The sequence below is a fragment of the Triturus cristatus genome, chromosome 3_2 (assembly GCF_964204655.1).
Source record: "Triturus cristatus chromosome 3_2, aTriCri1.1, whole genome shotgun sequence".
NCBI lineage: Eukaryota > Metazoa > Chordata > Amphibia > Caudata > Salamandridae > Triturus > Triturus cristatus.
This window is the reverse complement of record NC_140584.1, coordinates 1,051,713,440-1,051,739,136: the sequence shown is the minus strand read 5'-3', so window position 1 is coordinate 1,051,739,136 and position 25,697 is coordinate 1,051,713,440. Positions and strand designations below refer to the sequence as shown.

At 44.7% G+C, this 25,697-nt stretch overlaps 1 protein-coding gene across 1 annotated transcript in view; it reads right to left on the bottom strand.

The window, feature by feature from the left end:
* LOC146859095 (eosinophil peroxidase-like) overlaps nucleotides 1–25,697 on the bottom strand; it is a 145,470-nt gene that overhangs the window by 66,467 nt on the left and 53,306 nt on the right. The window contains exons 2-6 of the mRNA XM_085647143.1: nucleotides 23,339–23,432; nucleotides 19,907–20,082; nucleotides 17,423–17,543; nucleotides 10,411–10,540; nucleotides 9,053–9,259 (exon numbers count right to left, since the gene is read on the bottom strand). Coding sequence (XP_085503269.1) covers nucleotides 9,053–9,259; nucleotides 10,411–10,540; nucleotides 17,423–17,543; nucleotides 19,907–20,036 — 588 coding nt within the window. The 5' untranslated portion in view covers nucleotides 20,037–20,082; nucleotides 23,339–23,432. The remainder of the gene's footprint in view (nucleotides 1–9,052; nucleotides 9,260–10,410; nucleotides 10,541–17,422; nucleotides 17,544–19,906; nucleotides 20,083–23,338; nucleotides 23,433–25,697) is intronic.

The following is a 25,697-nucleotide window of genomic DNA, read 5'->3' as shown; positions in this document are numbered from 1 at the left end:
GCCCCCAGAGAGGGATAAAGTGAAGAGAGAGAGGGAGAGAGAGGAGAGAGAGAGATTGGAGAGAGAGTGAGAGATTGGGGAGAGAGAGAGTGGAGAGAGAAAAACAGTGGAGAGACAGAGTGTAGAGAGAGAGTGAGAGTAGAGAGTGGAGAGAGAGCGGAGAGAGAAAGACAGTGGAGAGAGTAGAGAGTAGGACTGACGGAATGAGAGACTGACTGACTAAGAGATTGACTGGCTGAGAGACAGACTTACTGAGGGCGATACTGACAGAGAGAGACTGTTTGATAGAGAGAGAGACTGACTGACTGACTGAGAGAGAGACTGACTAAGAGAGAGACTGACTGAGAGAGAGACTGACTGACAGAGAGAGAGAGAGACTGGCTGACAGAGAGAGAGAGACTGACTGAGGGAGAGAGACTGACTGACTGAGGGAGAGAGAAACAGAGTGAAGGATATCCAGAACTCTTCAAGTAGCGCTACAGAATTTAGGAGCTGGTTCTGAGAAAGTCTGAGAACTTGTTTGACATAATTGTAGCCATTTGGAGAGAGAATCAGGTGCAAGTACCTCACCCTCTTCAGATTGCAAACTATTTTGTGTGGGGGTTGTTCCATTACAACTGTCTTATAGATGACAGTCCTAATATTTCATTCAATCACTGCATTATAGGATAGCTTATAGAATAATTTACTTTACTAATTCAATTGTTAATTGATTGCATCAAGCATAGAAGGAGAGCCGCTAGAGCCCTGGTACTCATAGTTCGGCCCATGGGCCGCCAGCGGCCCGGCAGGCCTTCCTTGGCAGCCCTCGGACCTTGCAGGTAATGTATCCATGGCCCCCAGAGAGGGAGAAAGTGAAGAGAGAGAGGGAGAAAGTGAAGAGAGAGAGATTGGAGAGAGAGTGAGAGATTGTGGAGAGAGAGAGTGGAGAGAGAAAGACAGTGGAGAGACAGAGTGTAGAGAGAGAGTGAGAGTAGAGAGAGTGGAGAGAGAGCGGAGAGAGAAAGACAGTGGAGAGAGTAGAGAGTAGGACTGACGGACCGAGAGACTGACTGACTAAGAGATTGACTGGCTGAGAGAGAGACTTACTGAGGGCGTTACTGACTGAGAGAGAGAGACTGTTTGATAGAGAGAGAGACTGACTGACTGACTGAGAGAGAGACTGACTAAGAGAGACTGACTGAGAGAGACTGACTGACAGAGAGAGAGACTGACTGACAGAGAGACTGACTGACAGAGAGACTGGCTGACAGAGAGAGAGAGACTGACTGAGGGAGAGAGACTGACTGAGGGACAGAGAAACAGAGTGAAGGATATCCAGAACTCTTCAAGTAGCGCTACAGAATTTAGGAGCTGGTTCTGAGAAAGTCTGAGAACTTGTTTGACATAATTTTAGCCATTTGGAGAGAGAATCAGGTGCCAGTACCTCACCCTCTTCATATTGCAAACTATTTTGTGTGGGGGTTGTTCCATTACAACTGTCTTGTAGATGACAGTCCTAATATTTCATTCAATCTCTGCATTATTGGATAGCTTATAGAATAATTTACTTTACTAATTCAATTGTTAATTGATTGCATCAAGCATAGAAGGAGAGCCGCTAGAGCCCTGGCACTCATAGTTCGGCCCATGGGCCGCCAGCGGCCCGGCACGCCTTCATTGGCAGCCCTCGGACCTTGCAGGTAATGTATCCATGGCCCCCAGAGAGGGAGAAAGTGAAGAGAGAGAGATTGGAGAGAGTGAGAGATTGGGGAGAGAGAGAGTGGAGAGAGAAAGACCGTGGAGAGACAGAGTGTAGAGAGAGAGTAGAGAGAGTGGAGAGAGAGCGGAGAGAGAAAGACAGTGGATAGAGTAGAGAGTAGGACTGACGGACCGAGAGACTGACTGACTAAGAGATTGACTGGCTGAGAGAGAGACTTACTGAGGGCGATACTGACTGAGAGAGAGAGACAGTTTGATAGAGAGAGAAACTGACTGACTGACTGAGAGAGAGACTGACTAAGAGAGACTGACTGAGAGAGAGACTGACTGACAGAGAGAGAGACTGACTGACAGAGAGACTTACTGACAGAGAGAGAGAGACTGACTGAGGGAGAGAGACTGACTGAGAGAGAGACTGACTGACAGAGAGATAGAGAGACTGACTGACAGAGAGAGAGAGACTGACTGAGGGAGAGAGACTGACTGACTGAGGGAGAGAGAAACAGAGTGAAGGATATCCAGAACTCTTCAAGTAGCGCTACAGAATTTAGGAGCTGGTTCTGAGAAAGTCTGAGAACTTGTTTGACATAATTTTAGCCATTTGGAGAGAGAATCAGGTGCAAGTACCTCACCCTCTTCAGATTGCAAACTATTTTGTGTGGGGGTTGTTCCATTACAACTGTCTTATAGATGACAGTCCTAATATTTCATTCAATCACTGCATTATAGGATAGCTTATAGAATAATTTACTTTACTAATTCAATTGTTAATTGATTGCATCAAGCATAGAAGGAGAGCCGCTAGAGCCCTGGTACTCATAGTTCGGCCCATGGGCCGCCAGCGGCCCGGCAGGCCTTCCTTGGCAGCCCTCGGACCTTGCAGGTAATGTATCCATGGCCCCCAGAGAGGGAGAAAGTGAAGAGAGAGAGGGAGAAAGTGAAGAGAGAGAGATTGGAGAGAGAGTGAGAGATTGTGGAGAGAGAGAGTGGAGAGAGAAAGACAGTGGAGAGACAGAGTGTAGAGAGAGAGTGAGAGTAGAGAGAGTGGAGAGAGAGCGGAGAGAGAAAGACAGTGGAGAGAGTAGAGAGTAGGACTGACGGACCGAGAGACTGACTGACTAAGAGATTGACTGGCTGAGAGAGAGACTTACTGAGGGCGTTACTGACTGAGAGAGAGAGACTGTTTGATAGAGAGAGAGACTGACTGACTGACTGAGAGAGAGACTGACTAAGAGAGACTGACTGAGAGAGACTGACTGACAGAGAGAGAGACTGACTGACAGAGAGACTGACTGACAGAGAGACTGGCTGACAGAGAGAGAGAGACTGACTGAGGGAGAGAGACTGACTGAGGGACAGAGAAACAGAGTGAAGGATATCCAGAACTCTTCAAGTAGCGCTACAGAATTTAGGAGCTGGTTCTGAGAAAGTCTGAGAACTTGTTTGACATAATTTTAGCCATTTGGAGAGAGAATCAGGTGCCAGTACCTCACCCTCTTCATATTGCAAACTATTTTGTGTGGGGGTTGTTCCATTACAACTGTCTTGTAGATGACAGTCCTAATATTTCATTCAATCTCTGCATTATTGGATAGCTTATAGAATAATTTACTTTACTAATTCAATTGTTAATTGATTGCATCAAGCATAGAAGGAGAGCCGCTAGAGCCCTGGCACTCATAGTTCGGCCCATGGGCCGCCAGCGGCCCGGCACGCCTTCATTGGCAGCCCTCGGACCTTGCAGGTAATGTATCCATGGCCCCCAGAGAGGGAGAAAGTGAAGAGAGAGAGATTGGAGAGAGTGAGAGATTGGGGAGAGAGAGAGTGGAGAGAGAAAGACAGTGGAGAGACAGAGTGTAGAGAGAGAGTAGAGAGAGTGGAGAGAGAGCGGAGAGAGAAAGACAGTGGATAGAGTAGAGAGTAGGACTGACGGACCGAGAGACTGACTGACTAAGAGATTGACTGGCTGAGAGAGAGACTTACTGAGGGCGATACTGACTGAGAGAGAGAGACAGTTTGATAGAGAGAGAAACTGACTGACTGACTGAGAGAGAGACTGACTAAGAGAGACTGACTGAGAGAGAGACTGACTGACAGAGAGAGAGACTGACTGACAGAGAGACTTACTGACAGAGAGAGAGAGACTGACTGAGGGAGAGAGACTGACTGAGAGAGAGACTGACTGACAGAGAGATAGAGAGACTGACTGACAGAGAGAGAGAGACTGACTGAGGGAGAGAGACTGACTGACTGAGGGAGAGAGAAACAGAGTGAAGGATATCCAGAACTCTTCAAGTAGCGCTACAGAATTTAGGAGCTGGTTCTGAGAAAGTCTGAGAACTTGTTTGACATAATTTTAGCCATTTGGAGAGAGAATCAGGTGCAAGTACCTCACCCTCTTCAGATTGCAAACTATTTTGTGTGGGGGTTGTTCCATTACAACTGTCTTGTAGATGACAGTCCTAATGTTTCATTCAATCACTGCATTATTGGATAGCTTATAGAATAATTTACTTTACTAATTCAATTGTTAATTGATTGCATCAAGCATAGAAGGAGAGCCTCTAGAGCCCTGGTACTCATAGTTCGGCCCATGGACCGCCAGCGGCCCGGCAGGCCTTCATTGGCAGCCCTCGGACCTTGCAGGTAATGTATCCATGGCCCCCAGAGAGGGAGAAAGTGAAGAGAGAGAGGGAGAAAGTGAAGAGAGAGAGATTGGAGAGAGAGTGAGAGATTGTGGAGAGAGAGAGTGGAGAGAGAAAGACAGTGGAGAGACAGAGTGTAGAGAGAGAGTGAGAGTAGAGAGAGTGGAGAGAGAGCGGAGAGAGAAAGACAGTGGAGAGAGTAGAGAGTAGGACTGACGGACCGAGAGACTGACTGACTAAGAGATTGACTGGCTGAGAGAGAGACTTACTGAGGGCGTTACTGACTGAGAGAGAGAGACTGTTTGATAGAGAGAGAGACTGACTGACTGACTGAGAGAGAGACTGACTAAGAGAGACTGACTGAGAGAGACTGACTGACAGAGAGAGAGACTGACTGACAGAGAGACTGACTGACAGAGAGACTGGCTGACAGAGAGAGAGAGACTGACTGAGGGAGAGAGACTGACTGACTGAGGGACAGAGAAACAGAGTGAAGGATATCCAGAACTCTTCAAGTAGCGCTACAGAATTTAGGAGCTGGTTCTGAGAAAGTCTGAGAACTTGTTTGACATAATTTTAGCCATTTGGAGAGAGAATCAGGTGCCAGTACCTCACCCTCTTCATATTGCAAACTATTTTGTGTGGGGGTTGTTCCATTACAACTGTCTTGTAGATGACAGTCCTAATATTTCATTCAATCTCTGCATTATTGGATAGCTTATAGAATAATTTACTTTACTAATTCAATTGTTAATTGATTGCATCAAGCATAGAAGGAGAGCCGCTAGAGCCCTGGCACTCATAGTTCGGCCCATGGGCCGCCAGCGGCCCGGCACGCCTTCATTGGCAGCCCTCGGACCTTGCAGGTAATGTATCCATGGCCCCCAGAGAGGGAGAAAGTGAAGAGAGAGAGATTGGAGAGAGTGAGAGATTGGGGAGAGAGAGAGTGGAGAGAGAAAGACAGTGGAGAGACAGAGTGTAGAGAGAGAGTAGAGAGAGTGGAGAGAGAGCGGAGAGAGAAAGACAGTGGATAGAGTAGAGAGTAGGACTGACGGACCGAGAGACTGACTGACTAAGAGATTGACTGGCTGAGAGAGAGACTTACTGAGGGCGATACTGACTGAGAGAGAGAGACAGTTTGATAGAGAGAGAAACTGACTGACTGACTGAGAGAGAGACTGACTAAGAGAGACTGACTGAGAGAGAGACTGACTGACAGAGAGAGAGACTGACTGACAGAGAGACTTACTGACAGAGAGAGAGAGACTGACTGAGGGAGAGAGACTGACTGAGAGAGAGACTGACTGACAGAGAGATAGAGAGACTGACTGACAGAGAGAGAGAGACTGACTGAGGGAGAGAGACTGACTGACTGAGGGAGAGAGAAACAGAGTGAAGGATATCCAGAACTCTTCAAGTAGCGCTACAGAATTTAGGAGCTGGTTCTGAGAAAGTCTGAGAACTTGTTTGACATAATTTTAGCCATTTGGAGAGAGAATCAGGTGCAAGTACCTCACCCTCTTCAGATTGCAAACTATTTTGTGTGGGGGTTGTTCCATTACAACTGTCTTGTAGATGACAGTCCTAATGTTTCATTCAATCACTGCATTATTGGATAGCTTATAGAATAATTTACTTTACTAATTCAATTGTTAATTGATTGCATCAAGCATAGAAGGAGAGCCTCTAGAGCCCTGGTACTCATAGTTCGGCCCATGGGCCGCCAGCGGCCCGGCAGGCCTTCATTGGCAGCCCTCGGACCTTGCAGGTAATGTATCCATGGCCCCCAGAGAGTGATAAAGTGAAGAGAGAGAGTGAGAGATTGGGGAGAGAGAGAGTGGAGAGAGAAAGACAGTGGAGAGACAGAGTGTAGAGAGAGAGTGAGAGTAGAGAGAGTGGAGAGAGAGCGGAGAGAGAAAGACAGTGGAGAGAGTAGAGAGTAGGACTGACGGAATGAGAGACTGACTGACTAAGAGATTGACTGGCTGAGAGACAGACTTACTGAGGGCGATACTGACTGAGAGAGAGACTGTTTGATAGAGAGAGAGACTGACTGACTGACTGAGAGAGAGACTGACTAAGAGAGAGACTGACTGAGAGAGAGACTGACAGAGAGAGAGAGAGACTGACTGACAGAGAGAGAGAGACTGACTGAGGGAGAGAGACTGACTGACTGAGGGAGAGAGAAACAGAGTGAAGGATATCCAGAACTCTTCAAGTAGCGCTACAGAATTTAGGAGCTGGTTCTGAGAAAGTCTGAGAACTTGTTTGACATAATTGTAGCCATTTGGAGAGAGAATCAGGTGCAAGTACCTCACCCTCTTCAGATTGCAAACTATTTTGTGTGGGGGTTGTTCCATTACAACTGTCTTGTAGATGACAGTCCTAATATTTCATTCAATCACTGCATTATAGGATAGCTTATAGAATAATTTACTTTACTAATTCAATTGTTAATTGATTGCATCAAGCATAGAAGGAGAGCCGCTAGAGCCCTGGTACTCATAGTTCGGCCCATGGGCCGCCAGCGGCCCGGCAGGCCTTCCTTGGCAGCCCTCGAACCTTGCAGGTAATGTATCCATGGCCCCCAGAGAGGGAGAAAGTGAAGAGAGAGAGGGAGAAAGTGAAGAGAGAGAGATTGGAGAGAGAGTGAGAGATTGTGGAGAGAGAGAGTGGAGAGAGAAAGACAGTGGAGAGACAGAGTGTAGAGAGAGAGTGAGAGTAGAGAGAGTGGAGAGAGAGCGGAGAGAGAAAGACAGTGGAGAGAGTAGAGAGTAGGACTGACGGACCGAGAGACTGACTGACTAAGAGATTGACTGGCTGAGAGAGAGACTTACTGAGGGCGATACTGACTGAGAGAGAGAGACTGTTTGATAGAGAGAGAGACTGACTGACTGACTGAGAGAGAGACTGACTAAGAGAGACTGACTGAGAGAGAGACTGACTAAGAGAGACTGACTGAGAGAGACTAGAGAGAGAGACTGACTGACAGAGAGACTGACTGACAGAGAGACTGGCTGACAGAGAGAGAGAGAGACTGACTGAGGGAGAGAGACTGACTGACTGAGGGAGAGAGAAACAGAGTGAAGGATATCCAGAACTCTTCAAGTAGCGCTACAGAATTTAGGAGCTGGTTCTGAGAATGTCTGAGAACTTGTTTGACATAATTTTAGCCATTTGGAGAGAGAATCAGGTGCAAGTACCTCACCCTCTTCAGATTGCAAACTATTTTGTGTGGAGGTTGTTCCATTACAACTGTCTTGTAGATGACAGTCCTAATATTTCATTCAATCGCTGCATTATTGGATAGCTTATAGAATAATTTACTTTACTAATTCAATTGTTAATTGATTGCATCAAGCATAGAAGGAGAGCCGCTAGAGCCCTGGTACTCATAGTTCGGCCCATGGGCCGCCAGCAACCCGGCAGGCCTTCCTTGGCGGCCCTCGGACCTTGCAGGGAATGTATCCATGGCCCCAAGAGAGGGAGAAAGTGAAGAGAGAGAGGGAGAGAGAGAGGAGAGAGAGAGAGAGTGGAGAGAGAGTGAGGGATTGGGGAGAGAAAGAGTGGTGAGAGAGAGTGTAGAGAGAGAGTGAGAGGAGAGAGAGTGGAGAGAGAGCGGAGAGAGAAAGACAGTGGAGAGAGTAGAGAGGGGGACTGACTGACCGAGAGACTGACTGAATAAGAGATTGACTGGCTGAGAGAGAGACTTACTGAGGGCGATACTGACTGAGAGAGAGAGACTGTTTGACAGAGAGAGAGACTGACTGACAGAGAGAGAGACTGGCTGACTGACAGAGAGAGGGAGACTGACTGACAGAGAGACTGACTGACAGAGAGAGAGAGAGAGAGAGAGACTGACTGAGGGAGAGAGACTGACTGACTGAGGGAGAGAGAAACATACTGACTGATGGAGAGAAAGACTGACTGAGGGAGAGAAAGACTGACTGACAGCGAGAGAGAGAGAGAGAGAGACAGAGAGACTGACAGAGAGAGACTGACTAAGAGAGAGAGAGAGACTAACTGACTAAGAGTGAGAGGGAGACTGACAGAGAGAGATGGACTGACAGAGAAAGGGAGACTGACAAAGAGAGAGAGTGACTGACAGGGCGAGAGAGAGACTGACAGGGCGAGAGAGAGAGAGACTGACTTACTAAGAGAGAGACTGACTGACTGACAAAGAGAGAGAGAGAGAGAGAGAGAGAGAGACTGAGAGAGAGAGACTGACAGAGAGAGAGAGAGACTGACTGACTGAGAGAGACTGACTGACTGAGAGAGACTGACTGACTGAGAGTGACTGACTGACAGAGAGAGAGAATGACTGACAGAGAGAGAGAGGCTGACTGACAGAGAGAGAAACTGTGATGGAATTGGGGTCAAAGTGTGTATGAAGCTATGCAATGGCTCTTAAGGTTGCTTTTATCTGCTAATACAAAAGTATTATCAAAATGTGCTCTTTGTAGTTACATCTGCTTTTGAAATAGCATGGTCTCATTGTCTAATGTTTTGAAGCGGGTTTGATTATTTTACTCTAGCACCCCCCACCCCACCCCCACTGACCCGACCCCTACCGGTGCGGCCCTTGGCCACAAACCACACTGTAATTTTGGCCCTGACACAAAGTTTGTGAGTACCCATGCGCTTGAGGAAGCCGAATCCTATCATGTGAACAGATATGGTGCAGTAAACACGGGTCTGCATAATACCCTGAGTGGGAAGCAAGGTGGTGCCTTGACACTGGTGTGGTCACAGTCCAGGCCCTCAACAAAGGTGGTTCTGGCTGGAATCTCTGGAGAAAGGCTCAGGTCATGGTCTGTCCACTGACCAAACTGCATGAAGGTGAGTAACCGCTCATTATCCAGTGTGATTTCATTGTTTGGAAACTGGACAATCTGGTTTGAAACTGCACGTGCCTGCAATGAAAAACAGCGAAAGGTGATGGCCCTCCTTCTATAAACACAACTTGCTTAAACACGTTCTTAATTCTTCAGACTATCCCATCTTCCTCTAGAAATGAGATCAGTCCTCTGTCTACACTTAGAAGGCCATTCCTTCCTAATCCAGAAAAAAGATCATTTTCACTTCCTCTAGCAATGACGTTTTCCTTTCTTCCTTTATACTGGAGACCCCACACTTTCTGTGAAAGTGAGACCACAAACTCCTCTCCTGAAAAATAGATTATCATTTCTTCTTCTAGAAGAGTGAGTCACCTTCTCTAATGAGACGCCCCCACACACATGTTTTGAAGTGAGACTTATATCCTTCCACAACCAATAAGACTTCTCATTGTATTACTGAGAAAAAGACCACTTTTGCATTCTTTGGAAGTGAGACTGCCTTCCCATTTCTAGCATGGCTAGACCTGCTACTCTCTCAAAGTGAGAACACTGCCTTCACTGCTGGGTGTGTGAACACCCATTCTCTCCTTTAAAAACATTCCCTTGTTTTCAGGAAGTGTCCTTGAGTCTTAAAACTTTTTATTTCAACTTAATATTTTATGTATTCACTTAAATTGCCATTTAATCAAGTTTAAATCATTTAATATTAATACTATTTATCTCCTTTACCTTTTTCCTATGTTTTCATTATTTATAAATACTTACCTGTACTGATATGGGGAGTAAAGATGTACCCAATGTAATGAATCATGATATAAATGTAGCAATACTCACCAGCAAAGTAATGACACTTGATATATTTTTATGTGCGATGTCATGGATGTACACTGCTTAAGTGATGATGCATGCATGGAATAATGTGAGTGTTGTGCGTGGAATGTTTGCAGTGAGAGTCAGTAGGATCAGGAGGTTGAACAAACAAGCTTTGCTCCAAGTTGGTTGTCCTATCTACAGCATATGTGGCACCTGATATATTCTATATTCAAGAAGTAATCTGTCTGATTTGGTGATCCTTGCTATGTGCCTACTACACAACATGATTTGTACAGCTACTCTATCGTATGGTAGGTAGACACCTCCCCTCTTAACCACTGGCTCTACCATCAGTCATATCACAGAGCAGAAGCCCTCCTACTTCACCACAGTTCAGAGCCCTCATACTGTACCAGAGGGAGACCAAATCCATGTATTCTTCTGTTCTCTGTCCATCCTTTGGGGAGTGAACATCCATCTTCATATTCTGCAGGAAGCCAACCAGCAAACCCCCTGTTTGAAGCACTGAGAAGCGGATTCCTCCTACAATGAGAATGTAAGACAAATGCAGCAAATACTGGGATTAGGCTCTGCTAATAATCTTGGTGTTACACATTGCAAGGTCAACCATATTGAGGTACCCACCTATCAAATGCTGCTTTGAAGAACAGTTTTTGAACTGAAAGTTTTGAGACATAGTAATAAAATGGTGTTGTGTTAAAATTAATTGAACGGAATGCAAAAGAATGTCAGGGAACACCTACTGCAATTCCTAAGCGCTTACAAACCAAAAAAATTGATCCTAAGGTAGAAAGAAAGAAGCAAAAGGAACTGGACAGACAAACACTGAAGAAGTAAGTCTTTATTAGAACTCCAGAAGAAAGTATTTATAACCACCAATATTGGGGTTCGAGACCCATGTTAAGTTCTTTTGTTAAATATATGGATTATACATTCATGTTTTATTTATTTTGCAATATCCTATAGCGTAAACGTGGCCCAAGGTAATTAGAGTGCTGTACAAGAGAATTCTAACTAATGTGGACAAACAATAGAAATCATACACCGGAGAACAATACAGTCAAGAAAAGGCAGTGGGCATTGGGTGATGGTGTTAAAAGCAGTCAGTGACCAAAGTATCTTTGGAAAAGGAGGAGGGTTTTAAGTTCCTCTTTTAAAGTAACCCGGCATGGGGATCATGCGTTGAGTTGGATGAGAGAGTTGCAGATGCTAGTAGAAATACTGAAGTGGGACTGCCTCATACAATACTCTTATTTGAATGTCAGGAGTTTCAGTAGGAGGGATTCAACTTTCCTTGACCACAGTTGTGCACTAGAGATTTTCAGTTTCTTACCCTGATAGGAGGCTTTGGAGTTGTGCAGGACTCTCTGAGTAAGGCAGACAGTCTTAAATTGTGCCCTTTCTCCAATGTGGAGCCATTCACAAGTGAGAAGGATAGGAGAGATGTGATCACCTTTTTTGTACCCTGAATTAATGAAAGAGACACTGTTAAGAACAGGTCTGAGGGAGGCCAGGTGAACTTTAGTGAAAATCAGATAGAAGTATGTTCCCAAAGTCCAATCTGGAGAGAACTAGTGTCCTGACTAGGGACTTAAAGTCTTAGTTAGGGATGACCTGTCTGATATCCCAAAGTAATCTAAGGTGGTAGCGTGAGTTTGTAGCCATCGTCCAGATATGAGATTGCAGAATAAGCCGATTGTCAAATATGAATCATATTCATTTCACACTGTTCACAATCACTAGTATGCAACCTCGGAAGAGCAAGATTTAATCCGATCCTGGACAGGCACACAGGAATTTTTGCGGTAGGATTAAAAAGAGTTCTGTTTTAGTTGGGTGAGTTTAAGGTTGTGGATGGACATCCACTTTGGAATTCTGGGCAGGGTGTTGGTAAGCAACTAGGTGTTGATTGAGGAGAAAATATTGATAAGAATCTGATTATCATCAGCATATTGGTGATGAAGTATACAAACACTACTGAGGATTTCTCGAAAAGTCTCTAGATAAACAGATTATGAGACAATATTGATTCCCGAGGTTAACTTCACTTGATATGGAACTCACTGTTTTTATTGCTTGGAAGTGGTTGGAGAGATAGAAGGTAATCCAATTTAGAATTGTTGCCTTAGTGCCCATCTATTCTTTCAGGATATTAACTGTATCAAAAGGATCTGAAAGGTATAGAAGAAGATGATGGCAGAGGTTGCTCTATTTGAGGAAACAGTGTGTCGTCAAGCACTTGTTGTATTAAGGTCCGTGTGATGCAGCCCTGCCCAATTGGAAGTAATCCAGGAGGTTTTTTGTCTGGATATCAAAAGAAAGTTGTGAGACTACCCATATTTCTCTCATATTGCCTAGGAAGGAAAAGTTTATGGCAGGCCAGTAGTTCTTCAAGTTCCTGGAGTCTGCACAGGCTTTTTTCAGAAGGCAGGAGTCTATCCAACTTTCAGACAATCTTCCAAGGTATCTTGCATAGTTGACAAATTCACTAAAGTGGTCTAGAAGGGTTGCAGCTTTTTGGCAAACTCCTTACTAATGGATCCTGGTACAGAGCAGTGAAGTGACTTGGCAGTTTAGTTTGGAGCAGCTCGGTTCGATATTGCATCAAAGTCAGACCAGCGAGAATGTGCCTTACAGGTGAACTTTTGGTATTCACGGTCAACAGACCAGGTGAAAGAGAGACCTCAATAGAATGTATTTTCTTTGCAAAGAAGAAAAGAGTCTTCACACTTGTCTTTTGAAGCCTGGGCAGTGTTGATGGAGGGTGGGTTTTTGACTGTTTAATCACTTGAAAGGGAAGCTTTGAGTGATTCTTGGAGTCATCGGTTATATCGGAAGGACACATGGGGTTGCCAAATGGACAATGGACACCACTTCCTTCATGAGTATTGGAGAAGGGCTGAAAGTGTGGAAAACAGGGCATTTCAGACTGGGAATTTGCTTGGTGAGAACAAGAGGACACAAGCTCACCCAGGAGTAAAGAGGGTATCCCCAATAAAGGATAGATCAGTCCAAATACTTGGGTCCATATCCTCTGTTCATCTCTGCTTAAAGAACATAACTGCATTAAGAAACAAAATTAATTAGAGGGGACTTATAACTGAAAATGAGAGATTCACAGCTTCCTGTGCCAGCCCTAAAAGACACACAAATGATGGAATGTAGAACAAATTAAACATTCACCCCCAGTCAAGAGATCTGGCTTAAATTCTCTGTACTTTTGCTCACCAATCCACCCCAGTTTAGACCCAGCCATGTGCAAATCAGTCTTGACCCTGCTCTTCATGAGAACAGTCCATCTCAAACTGCCAAGTCAGGTCCTCGCTGTACCAGAGACAAGCACCCTCGGACCAGTTTGGGAGTGTTACACCTGGCACCATTGGCGTGGCCCCCCCCTGAATTTTGCAGTATGTTGGACTTCGTTTATGCTGGTCTAGATGCTTTGGGCACTTTCCCACTGCAGTTCAGTGCCAAAGTGCAAGTGCACCCTTTGTAAATTGATGTTATTGATTGGTGTTTCCATGATTGGTTGATTTGATTTACTAGCCAGTCCCTTGTACAGCGCACTGTGTGTGCCAGGGGCCTGTAAATCAAATGCTGGTAGTGGGCTGCAGCACTGATTGTGCCACCCACATAAGCAGCCTGTAAACGTAACTCTGGCCTGCCATTGTAGAGCCTGTGTGCAGTTTAGTACTGCCCTGTCGACTTGGAAAGTGTACCCACTTTCCAGGCCCTAACCTTCCCTTTTCCTGCATGTTAGTCACCCATAAGATAGGCCCAAGGTACCCCTGTTGGCAGGGTGCACTGTATTGGAAAGGTAGGACATGCCCTGGTGTGTGTGGCCTGTCCTGTTAGTGAATTACTGCCAATTTTGTTTTTCACTGTTGAAAGGCTACCTATTTCCATAGGATAGAATTAGGAGTTTGTTTATAACATCTTATAAACATAACTACCCCTGGGAACAAGGAAGGAATATAAAGTTTGATATGCCTGAACTCGAAATGTTAAAATGCATCTTAGTGAGGGTGATTTTTACATTCTGTGTTTGAAAATACCACTCTTGCTTAGCCATCCAGTGTGCCTCTGCTAGGTTTGTGTTTTGCATGTCTGGCTTTTGGGTGACAGGGGCTGGGGGGCGAGTAGTGGCTCCAGAGAGCCTGATGAGTGAGGGCTTGGCTGAATAGACCTGGGCTGCATTTAGAGTAAGGGTAGGAGATTTGCTTTCACCTGAATAGGCCTGTTCTGCCAAGGACAATGCTGTCTCCACCTCCTGCCAGGAAGCTGCACCAGAGAGGACCGAACCGGTTTTGACCAAGCACAGGGCTTCTCTGTAACAGAGAACAAAGGATTTTGTAGTATAAATATTGGTGCCCAGACCCCAGAACTTTAGATTACTTCTGGGAATCAAGAGGAACCTTTGCGAAGGAGAAGAGCTGGAAAAATTGAGGAGGAATACTGCCCCTGTGCTGTTTGCTGTCTGGGGTTGGCCTGCAGTGGCTATTTGCTACTAAGGAAATGAGAAAGGACTTTGCTGTTTGCTGCGTCCCCTGCTTGAGGAAGATCTCCAAGGGCTTGAATTGAGCTTGCCCCCTTCTCACGAGGTCTCAGGAACATCAAAGACCTCACCAAACGTCTGGGCACAATCTCTGGAACGGCTGGTTTCAGTTGCCTGTAAAAGAAAAGGGTAACCGACTCGGTCACCGAGTCCGATGCAGGATTCCGTGTCCTGAAGGCACCGTAGAGAACACCACCACATTTCGTAATGTAAGTCTGGTCTCACCGACTCCGTCAACGAGCCGCTGCTTGCACCGCGTCCTGTTGGGAAGCGCACTCCGCAACGCTTTGCTACACGCTGCACTGATGTCTTCGACTCAGTCGCTGCCTGACTCGAACATCAACCGACTCTGTCGCCGCATCATGACCTGCCAGCACCGCATGGAGCACCACCTCACCCTGCAACGTAAACCTTGGTCTCACCGACTCCGTCAACGAGCCGTTTCCTGCACCAAGCCGTGAGGACATCGCACGCTGCAACGCTTCCATCTCACATCGCAACCGCGACGGTTGGCCCGGAATGGCTCGTACCATCGTTTCGGCCGCAACAACAAAAGGTACTGTCTCCGGGTCTATCAACGCTTTTGCTAACCCGTATCGACGTGGAATTTCAACCTTGAAAACCTAGTCATAACTGAAATAGGGCTCTCCGAGTCCTTCAATATCCTTCTCCCCTAGCAGTATTTCTCTAAACAGTGTAACTGAGAGGACAGGCATGGTGCTGGAGTATTTCTTATTCATAAGATCACATTAGGCTTCTGAAAATGTCCTGCTGCTTAGTAACAATTCTTCCAATGCCCTTCAAAGGAGATCTTCACTCATAAGGCATCTACTCTCAGATAAAATGTCATCTACCAACCGCCTAGTAAAGACAACACAATTATTGAAGAGTGCATTGATTTCATTGTGTTGCAACTGTTGATTCCTGAGGCCAGCATCTACCTCAGTTATTTCTGGACAGATTATTTTTTTATATGGTTGGTGGAGGTTCTCTTTTTCAGCAGCTGGGGGAGATTCAAGATTTGAAAACTTGCAGAGGGAGTTGAGCAGAGGGAAGTACTTAAAGCAAGATGCTGGGTTTGAAAGAGTCAGGTCAATTTTATCAAGTCCAGCTTCACGCCCTTAAAAGGAGGCACAGGCACAGGGTGCCCGGCTTGGAACAGTTGGAGAGACAGTCAAGCTTGAGCTCAAGTCTAAGAACTCGGCATTACAGACGCAGTAGATAGGCAATTATTGACTCGTGATGGGCAGTATCATGGATGTAGGTGGAGCAGGGTGAGTGCAGGAGCAGTAGAGGCCTCCTCTTCTGGTCACTACTGGCTCTGTTCCCTGCTACCAGCTCCTTCAGCATGAGTCTGTGCCAGCCATGACCTCAGCCTCCCTCTGTGAACCACAGGCTCTTTACAGCAGTAGCATTTCATCTCACATCCAGCTTGGCCATGGGGACGCAGGAGCCTTTGACTTTTCATGCAATCACAAGTGACCGGAGAGCAGGTGGGACTGAAAACCTCTTTGGATTCTCATTCAGGTCTCATAACTTACAGCTTCATTCCTGAATGGGATTTCCTGAGAAGCATTTGCACCTAATGTATCCCAGGGTAGAGGAGCTTGTAGTGGAGCTTCCGTGCTTGTGGCGGCTATTTTGTGAGAAGTAGCAGCTGCTTAGATGATATAATATAACATGATTTTCATTACACCAGGTTTTGTGTGTATGTTTTACTAAAAACATTTTTTAAACTGTATTTTATAATATGAAGTGTCCTGTTGATGAAAACATATTTAGCCCAGCTTGAGTTGCAATGGTTTAAAATTACTATGCAGTAAATGATGCATTCATTCATGTAGTCATTCTTCCATTCAATCAGATGATGCCTATGTGATATAAAACAATGTCCTTACAACAATAAGAATCAACTCAACAGGTGATACACCTCCTCCTCTGAAATGGCAAGTGACATTCAGAAAGACAGGTGTCACCTGATCACAGACTGTACTCAATTCCTCCAACCTACATTTGGTTCTGTGCATGTCCCACTAAGAGCATCCTGCCTGGAGCACATATTAACTATAATTTACTGCAGCAAAGGACTGATAGCAACTTCCCTGTTTGGGGAGGCTCTCTGTTTCCTAACAAATTTATCGTGCTGAACATTACATGAACCCTCTCATTTCCGAGAGGCACTTTTTTCAAATTAAGTAGTCAGATTATCCATTCTCTGTAGTGACCACCTCATATCTTGTCACATTAATTGACATTGGAGGGGAGAGTTAGATGTACGGCAAACCATTTACAGCATATTAAACACAACTTGATTTAATGTATGACAGTCTCCAACTGAGGACCAGGTGCTCATATCTAGGGCCGCTGGAATTATGCGGCAGAAGATGGCGAAATTATATGGCTGGGTTAAGAAATTATGCGGCAAGAAACACCAAATTATGTGGCGTAATGGGGTACATTTTCGGATAGTATTACTTCATTATTTTGTAATATTATCACTTATTAACACTGTCTGGGCATGGGGTGCATCTCATTAGTACATCTAAACATAGCTATTAGCAACAGAACGCTGACCAGTGTACTTTGGCAAAGGGTACTTACACTGCGTGGCAAAACATAGAACAGCGTTTTTACAAATTTCTGAACTGCTTGGGCTAGAAACTATTTTTTGGGGTTAAAATCTGGAGACTATGCAACAGATGATGGATTATGTTACAATTGCGGCAGATCCAAAACTATGCAGAAAAACACCACAAACACACTGTTACATAACTCCAGTGGCCCCTCTCATAGCTCAGATTGACCCACAGGCATTATATGTCAAAGGAAGCCACAGTGAGCACAGTTACCTGTTGTTGCATTCGCCAGTGATGGTTCTGTATCGACTGTCCGGACAAGCTGCTGGCATTGACTGATAGGCACACCCAGTGACCTTGGAGACGGAGTGAAGCTGTTCAGCAGTGGGTATATCTGCAAACGGTTACAGCAAAAGTATTATTAAAACATTACTAATCCTCCCAACCCCTCTATTCGTGAATATGTACTTTTTAACTCCCACTACATTTGCCAAACCATTCCATTGCCAGTTTTGTTTCAAACGTTTTTTACCATGCTTGCCTAATTCAAGCACTTTTATCAAAATTATTTTCCCAAAAAATCCTTAATTGGTTAGATTGGGAGTTGTTTCACTGGTCATCTCAAATTGTTCCTTCGTCTGCGAATAGTCTTGTCTCCTTTAAGTATAAAATGTACAAAGTGCATTCTGGGAAATGTAGAGAAATAGGGCATTGTACAAAAAAAATCCAAACCTCAGACCACGCTAAAAACCCCAGGCCTCATTCTCGACTCATCCCTCACCATGAACCGACAGGTCAACGCCGTCACCTCCAGCTGCTTCAACACCCTCCGAATACTCCGCAAAACTTTCAAGTGAATACCCCCTGAGTCAAGAAAGACAGTCACCCACGCACTCATCACCAGCAGACTTGACTATGGAAATACGCTCTCCGCCGGCATAAACAAGTCCTTACTCCGCAAACTCCAGACGATACAGAACTCCACCGCCAGACTCGTCCTAGGCACCCCCTGGCACATAGACATCAGCCAACACCTACGAAGACTCCACTGGCTCCCCGTGGAGAAAAGAGTCACCTTCAAAATCCTCACCCACTCCTACAAATGCCCACACAACACCGGGCCTGAATACCTCAATGACAGAATTAACTTCCACGTACCCAAGAGGAACCTCCGATCTTCCAACCTTGCAATGGCAAAAACCCAGTGCATCCACAGAGCCAAAGCAGGCGGAAGATCACTCTCCCACATCGCGGCCAAAACATGGAACAAACTCCTGACAGACATCAGGCACGCCTCCTCCCTGAACACCTTCAGGAAGGCTCTCAAGACCTGGCACTTCGGCTGAACAGATCTGCTGAACACCCCCCTCATCCCCCTCACCCCCAGCACCTTGAGACCCTCACAGGTGAGTAGAGCACTTTACAAAACCCTGATTGATGTATTAATTGAAATAAGATTGGAAGGATATATGTTTGATAAACAAACAGATAAATAGCTTTGGGAAAATTTAAAATTTATTACAAATTTAAAAATGCAAAAAATTACAAATAAAACCACAATGGAAATTACAAATATTCAGTAGAATAGATACTTCAAGAAAGAGGTCAAGGGACGATAACAAACCTGCAAAAAGTCTACTCAAAGAAATGTGTTTTTGTGCACTTCAAGAAACAATTACTGAGGAGATTGTGAGGATTTCAACTGACAAAGAATTAAAAAAAATATAGTACAACATCAGAACATGCTTCATTTTTTAACTTTGTCTATTGAAATGGTGTATTGTCAACACAATATATGCTGTTGCTGTACCTCAAGAGCACCAAACCAGACTATGGAGGCTGCGTGACAGACAGACCAGCTCCCTTCCCAAAAGCATTGTATTTTTCAGAGAGTGTCTTCCACACACCAACAAAGCCTCCTCTACCCCTCCTTCCTAAACTCTGGGAAAGGAGAATTGAGGGAATTTGACTTTCAGAAGTCATGTTCTGTTGGTCATAGGCTTTGGTCGCATGTAGAGGACTTGGGTCTCTCTCTGCCCATGATTGCTGGCACAGGTTGAAGTGTGACAGAGTCTACATTACAACAACACAGTAGATGCAGTGAATGTCAGGTCTTCTAACCCATTCCAAAATGGCCACTGATCTACCAGGGACTCCCTGTTAGCTTGTAGTAGGAATTACTTTCCGCTTGCCTACATTCTTATTTATACTCACCATATTCTAATCTCTTACTGGTTCCACTTAACAGGCTGCTAATTGTTGTACTTCTCTGTTATGCAGTACAATCTATCATTGGTAGTACTCGGTCTCCTCTGGTTGGAGACACTGTGAACATTCTCTCAGTGGTTGTGTTGAGCCTCCTCTGGTTGGTTAATCTCTGAACTGTCTCTCTTTGGTTGAAACATAGTCTTTGGTAGCTTTATTGGACATTATCTAGTGGCGATACTTAACAATCTCTTACTAGTTGTACTAAGCAGTCTGTCAGTGGTGTGTTAGAATGAACAGACTATCAGTGGTTGTATTTGACCTCCTGCGGTTGGATATCCTCTGAAGAGTATTTCACTGGTTGCAATGGACAGCCTCTTGCATATAATATCTGATATGTAATACTAAACAGCCTCGTAGTGGTTATACTAAACAGTTTGCCAGTGGCTGTACTGAGCCCTCTCTGGTTGGTTAGACTGAGCAGCACTTTGCTAGTTGCTAGTTGCTAGTTAGTGAACAGTCAACTCCCAAGGCTATTCATCAGTCTCTTACCTGTGATATTGAAGGGCCTCTGGTAGGAGTTCTCCACCCTCTCCTTCAACAACCGGAAGGTGGTCTCCATATAATCCGCTGCCCGAATGGCGGTCCTGCTGCCGGCCACTGGCTGCTTGAAGAAAGCCATGATGTCCAAGGGCGAGAGTCACCCCTGCTTCAGTTTGTTCTTTAAACTGGGAAGGAAAAATATATTTTGGGTCTGGTCAATTTGTTGTGTCTTTAATTTTTAGTTAAATGTGTCAATTGCCAGAGCTGCAAATGAAGACATTGATCTACACACAGATCATGAGCAGCACCACAGCAGTGCAAGCCCCATGGCCGAGGACTGGAGCTACATGCCTTAAAGTTCTGATTCACTTTTATGGTAATCAAAGAAGTGAGCTTTGTAGTGTAGTTACTCTTTCATTCCTTGATCTGAATCTAACAAGTGTACCCCTTTTCCCCTATTTTATGAAACTAACTTCTCTAGAACAGTTTGTTCCTCGCATGTTGTAGCTCCCTATTAGGTAAGATTTTCAAATTCTGAGCTTGGACAGGAGGTTCTTGCAGGCAAAACAGAAAGACAAACTTTTATCCTAAAAATAATGTTTTCCAGACCAGTCTTGACAATCTGAATTTCTGGTGTGCGAAGAGTCAATACATTCTTAACCAGTTTACCATTAATGTCACTGAGAGCCCTTGACAGTCCTCCAGTGATCCTCCAATGGAATCTAATATTAGGAGCTGTATTGTAGTAACAGGACTATATCACTAAATAACTTTTCTACTTGGTTTCTACTGACCACCATTCATCTCAATATCTGCTTAATAAATTGGAATAGTCAATACTAAGGTCTACGTTGAGTGCCCTGTAAATGCTGGTTTGTGCACACACAGACGTTTATATCTGATTTAAGATGCCACGTTTTGCAATAATTACAACACTAAAACATCAGTGGAATTTGTGGGGGTAATACCATCAAACCCCGAATTTGCAGCCCTAGAAAAAGAAGGCACTGAGTTTCAAGCTGGCCTGGCTGATGAGGGGTGATACCCCAAAACTGGCCCCAGGATGCTTGTTTTCCGGTCCAGGGAGGCCGTGGCCTGGCAGTTCGGGATGGACTGTTCCCATGGGGAGAAGGATCAATGCTGATTTGAAAATGGCTAGGTTTGAACTGGAACGGCGTGGCAAGCAAAACAATGATGGATTATACCCATATCGGAGACTAGGGGTGAATATTTGACAATGTTCAGCATTCAGTCTATCATCTTTTTGTGTTGCATATCCTAATATCGTGCCAGAATATCAATACAATGAGGTTTGATTGTTACTAAGTGTGATGTTGTGGCACTATTCTCATTTCCACACTTCAGAATGAGGGCTAACGTGGTAATACTGCATATTTTGTCCTTCTCTGTGGTTTGTAAACTCTGTATGTGCCGTGTTTTTGTCGGCACTAATTCCACTAGATTTTACTTGGTACAAATTGTGTGCTGAATCACAGTAAATCACAAAATGCCAATTTGGCGCAAAGTGTCCACTCGTAATGAGGTCCAAAGCAGGACCTGTCATGAAATGGGTGTACAGTCTAAATCCTACTTAGTTGGAAAGCTGGCCTCGGGAAAAAGATGTCCCTACATAATCTCTGTGTGATCTCTTTAGGTGTGAGAAATGAGGAGTGGAGTTAGTGGTCAGGGTATCAAGATCTGAATTAAGGTAGGGGTGGCATACTTCACCGGCAGAGAGAAATGAGGCACAGCACACATGGGAAGGGTAGACCAAGCTACCTCGCTGTTGTATCTCTATCTTTCTTTGCTTCACTACCTTTTCCAATTCTGTACTCTGTCATAGAATGTTGTAGTTGCTTAGAAACGCATACATTGTTCTAATTTAAACTGTTTGCGGAGCTGTTGGTGAAGGAGGTTGCCTTACATCGTGCTCCTGTCTGCTGTGTAGCTGTATCTGAATAAACTTGATTCAGAACCACCTGCGTCTACGAAGTCGCTTACTATACTCGCATAGCCAAATATAGGCCCTGATGCAGAGTTTGAAGGCAGGTTACTCCATCATAGACGCGACGGATATCCCAACCAACTTATTACAACTACCTTACGATATAATACACTTGCAATAAGGCGGACGGGATAGCCATCATCTTTGTGACAGAGTAGTCTGTCTTCTAAACTAGATTAGGCCCATAGTATCACCAGCAGCAATGAATGCTTCATCATCGGAGAGAGGAGAGGTGTGACATACAAGAACAGGGTAGACTAGGCCACCTCACATACACAGAACAGACACAGTATCAACAGCAGCAATGAATGATTCACCATCACAGATAGAAGAGGTGTGACGTTCCATTGGGGGTTAGACTAACATACACAGAACAGACACAGTATCACCAGCAGCAATGAATGCTTCACCATCGGAGAGAGGAGCGGTGTGACACACAAGGGTAGGGTAGACTAAGCCACCCCACATACACAGAACAGACATAGTATCACCAGCAGCAATGAATACTTCACCATCGGAGAGAGGAGCAGTGTGACACCCAAGGGCAGGGTAGACTAAGTCACCCGCATACACAGAACAGACATAGTATCACCAGCAGCAATGAATACTTCACCATCGAAGAGAGGAGAGCTGTGACACACAAGGGCAGGGTAGACTAAGTCACCCCGCATACACAAAACAGACATAGTATCACCTGCAGCAATAAATACTTCACCGTCAGAGAGAGAAGAGGTGTGACACCCTAGGGCAGGGTAGAATAAGCCACCCCACATTCACCAAACAGACATAGTATCAACAGCAGTGGTGCACGCTTCACCAGCAGATAGTGGAGAGCCTAAGAGGAAGTGAAGCTCGATAGGAGGTGGCGGATCTTAATCGGGTGCATATAGAGCAAATCTCGTGGATTTATGGGCATTCCGATGGAGGAATGATAGATTTAGCCGTGATGGAAGCTCCAAGGTGCTAAGTTAGAATTCGGGCAGTTATGATTGCTCTGAAAGGGCAGGTCAGAGTTCAGAGTCCTACCAATGATAGGATTTCTGGAAGTGATCTATGGTGAATTCTCTCTTCACTCTAACAGGGATGGCAGCTGTAGAGGAACGAATTGAGAGATTATGAGTTGCCTATTTTGAAGGGGCAGGCTCTAAAACATGTTATGATGCAGCTCTGAAAGAGCATGTTGGGTAGTGGTGGCAGCTCTGAATGTGCAGGTCCAAGAAGGTCAGAGACCAGAAGACAGGAAGGGATGTCAGCTTTGATGGTGAAAGATGGAGGTTCGGAAGTTGAATAAAGAATCCTGAAGAGACATGTCAGACGTCGGAATCCGTCACGCATTCTGCGCCTGATTGCAGTAGTGTTACACTTCTCTGTTACTCCCACACTTGAGAAAATGTCCTATAGATATGACTCAGAAATACCCAAACCTTCAGACTCACGTTTGGCGCGTGTGCTTGTAGGCGGCATCCACCAGGTGCTTGGCTTCTTCAGCACACCTGAGAATGAAGGGAGTCTCCACCTCTTCCAGCCCATCTGCAAAGAGGAAACTCAGATTAAAACACAGAGTGGTGCCATTTACAAAAAGAGACTACAGTCTGCCACTTATCTGCAAGTGCTGCTGTGAAACTAACAGTACCTGCTCGAATTCAGCCATTGTCAAGGAAAAACAAACTACAGCCTTTTAATTCGTCCTGTGTATCATGCTATTTTCAGGAGGTTTTCTCACAGTTGCTGTGGAATTCTATACACAAAAGCGTGGGAAGAGTTTGAGGGAGTAAACCTTTCCTGTTTATTAATAAATGTATCCATAGTTCCTTCAAGCATGAACACTTTGATATAAAAAAAGACAGGGTAGGAAAGAGAGAATTAAAAAAACAAAGCAAAGCCGGGATAAATAGCATAAAGAAGTTGGCTGGAAAAAGGCGGTGTGGAGACAGGGAACGGTAACAAAATACTTAAGGGAAAAAGTCAAGTGAGAAGTAGGCAAAGGTACATGGGGACGATGAGAAAGATAGAAAAGTAAACAACAGTGGGAAAATTAGACACTGACAGCTGATTTGTAACAAGTGTTGACAAAGCCCACCGGTCTCAGTTTTTTTAAACAAGAATTGGAAAAGCCAATACATATGGCTGTAACTGAAAATCAGCTTTGCTAATGCTTGTTATTAGAAATGTCTCCAATCAGACATAAGACCTTTCTGTAACAAGCTGCAGTATGTTAGGTAGTTAATAGGGATCACTTGGGTCAGAGATAAATTATTTCTGCCTTCATGGATTCAAAAACAAATCCCGTTTCTGTTTCAGACTGCAGTACCTTTGGTTGTTACAAGAGGTCACTGTCGTGAGAAAACAGATCTTTTCTCTAGCAGGCTGCAGTACCATAGGTGTTTACAAAAGATCAGGCTGCAGGAGCATAGATTAGTAACAGAGGTCCTGGAGGCTGAAACCAATTCTTTCAGGAGCAGGTGGAGTACTTTACGTTATTAATATATGTTCTGGAATCCATCAATAATAGTTTTCTGTAGCAGATTGCAGTACCTCTGGTCGCCACTAATGATTCCTAGAGTCCTTTGTAGGTCTCGCACAGGGCAGCGCATGCGCAGCCTCTACGAAGCATCAAGTAATCCGTATGTGTTGGCAAGCGGCAGGTAGTTTCTCCTGCCACTTGCCATTTGGTGAATGTTGGCACAGCTCCTGTTAGCTGGCTTCTTACTGGCTGTTGATGTCAAACTGACTTCCGCGTAGTCCAGAAGCAGCGGCTGCTAACTACAGTTTTCATCCGCCTGATCGCACTTTTTTTTTTGTCGCGCATCTGTACACATTCTCAATTTCAGAGATTGATTCTTGGTGGCATTCCGAAGACTGAGTAGTAAAGAGATTTTGGACGCTGACAGCTGCCGTTTTAGGAACGGACAGCAGAAGTAATTACGAACGCAATCCATATATTGATTGGACCATTTGTAGCCACCACTAGACGTATTGACACGATGATCAACGAACTCTGAGCCTTGGATTTTGGGTAGTAACGCTGCCAATTAACTAATTTTTGGACCATAACCTTATGTTCTCTTGCTTTGAGGCCCCTCAACTAACTGCCTCATTCAAGCAGTCTTGTTTTGATCACTCTCATTACCCACAGGGATTGCCTCCCCTCATGTGATTTAGTCGTCATGTGCATTCAGCACTACTAAAAGTTGTAACCATTGTCCTGATGATGACCTTTACTTGACAAGGTCGAAACGCCGTCGACATTACAGCGTAACTTTTGGCTGCTTTTTTTTGAAAATTATGAAAAATGAGTTATTCCTGGATTAATTTGATTCATATTACTTGATCCTTTATTATTGTTTGTTTTTACTGTGTGCGCCGTTTCACGCTGTGCTTGTATTACTTGTGTTACTGCACTTATCACTTGCACTTAGCACGTTCAGTGCACAATTGGTTGTTTGGTTACTATAATCTACTTGTAATGTAGTGCTGTTATAACTACTTGCTGAAATAACAACCTTTATACCTCGCCTTGGTCTCCTGTTCCCTCCTTTAGTGATTCATGCACTTGATATAACTGTCTTTTTTCAAAAAGATTACTGGTTGAGACATTGTTGCTTTGTTACCATAATTTACCTGGTCTCAACTGGGTTAACGGGTTTACTCCTGTACTACGTATCCTGACATAAACATGGTAGCGGCAGGAGCCGGTGTGCGCGAGGGGCGGGCAGGGCATGCTGCTTGTTTTCTGTTTGCTTTGTATCTGTTGCGCCTTGAAGATGTAGAAATACTTTTTTTTGCGCCTTCAAA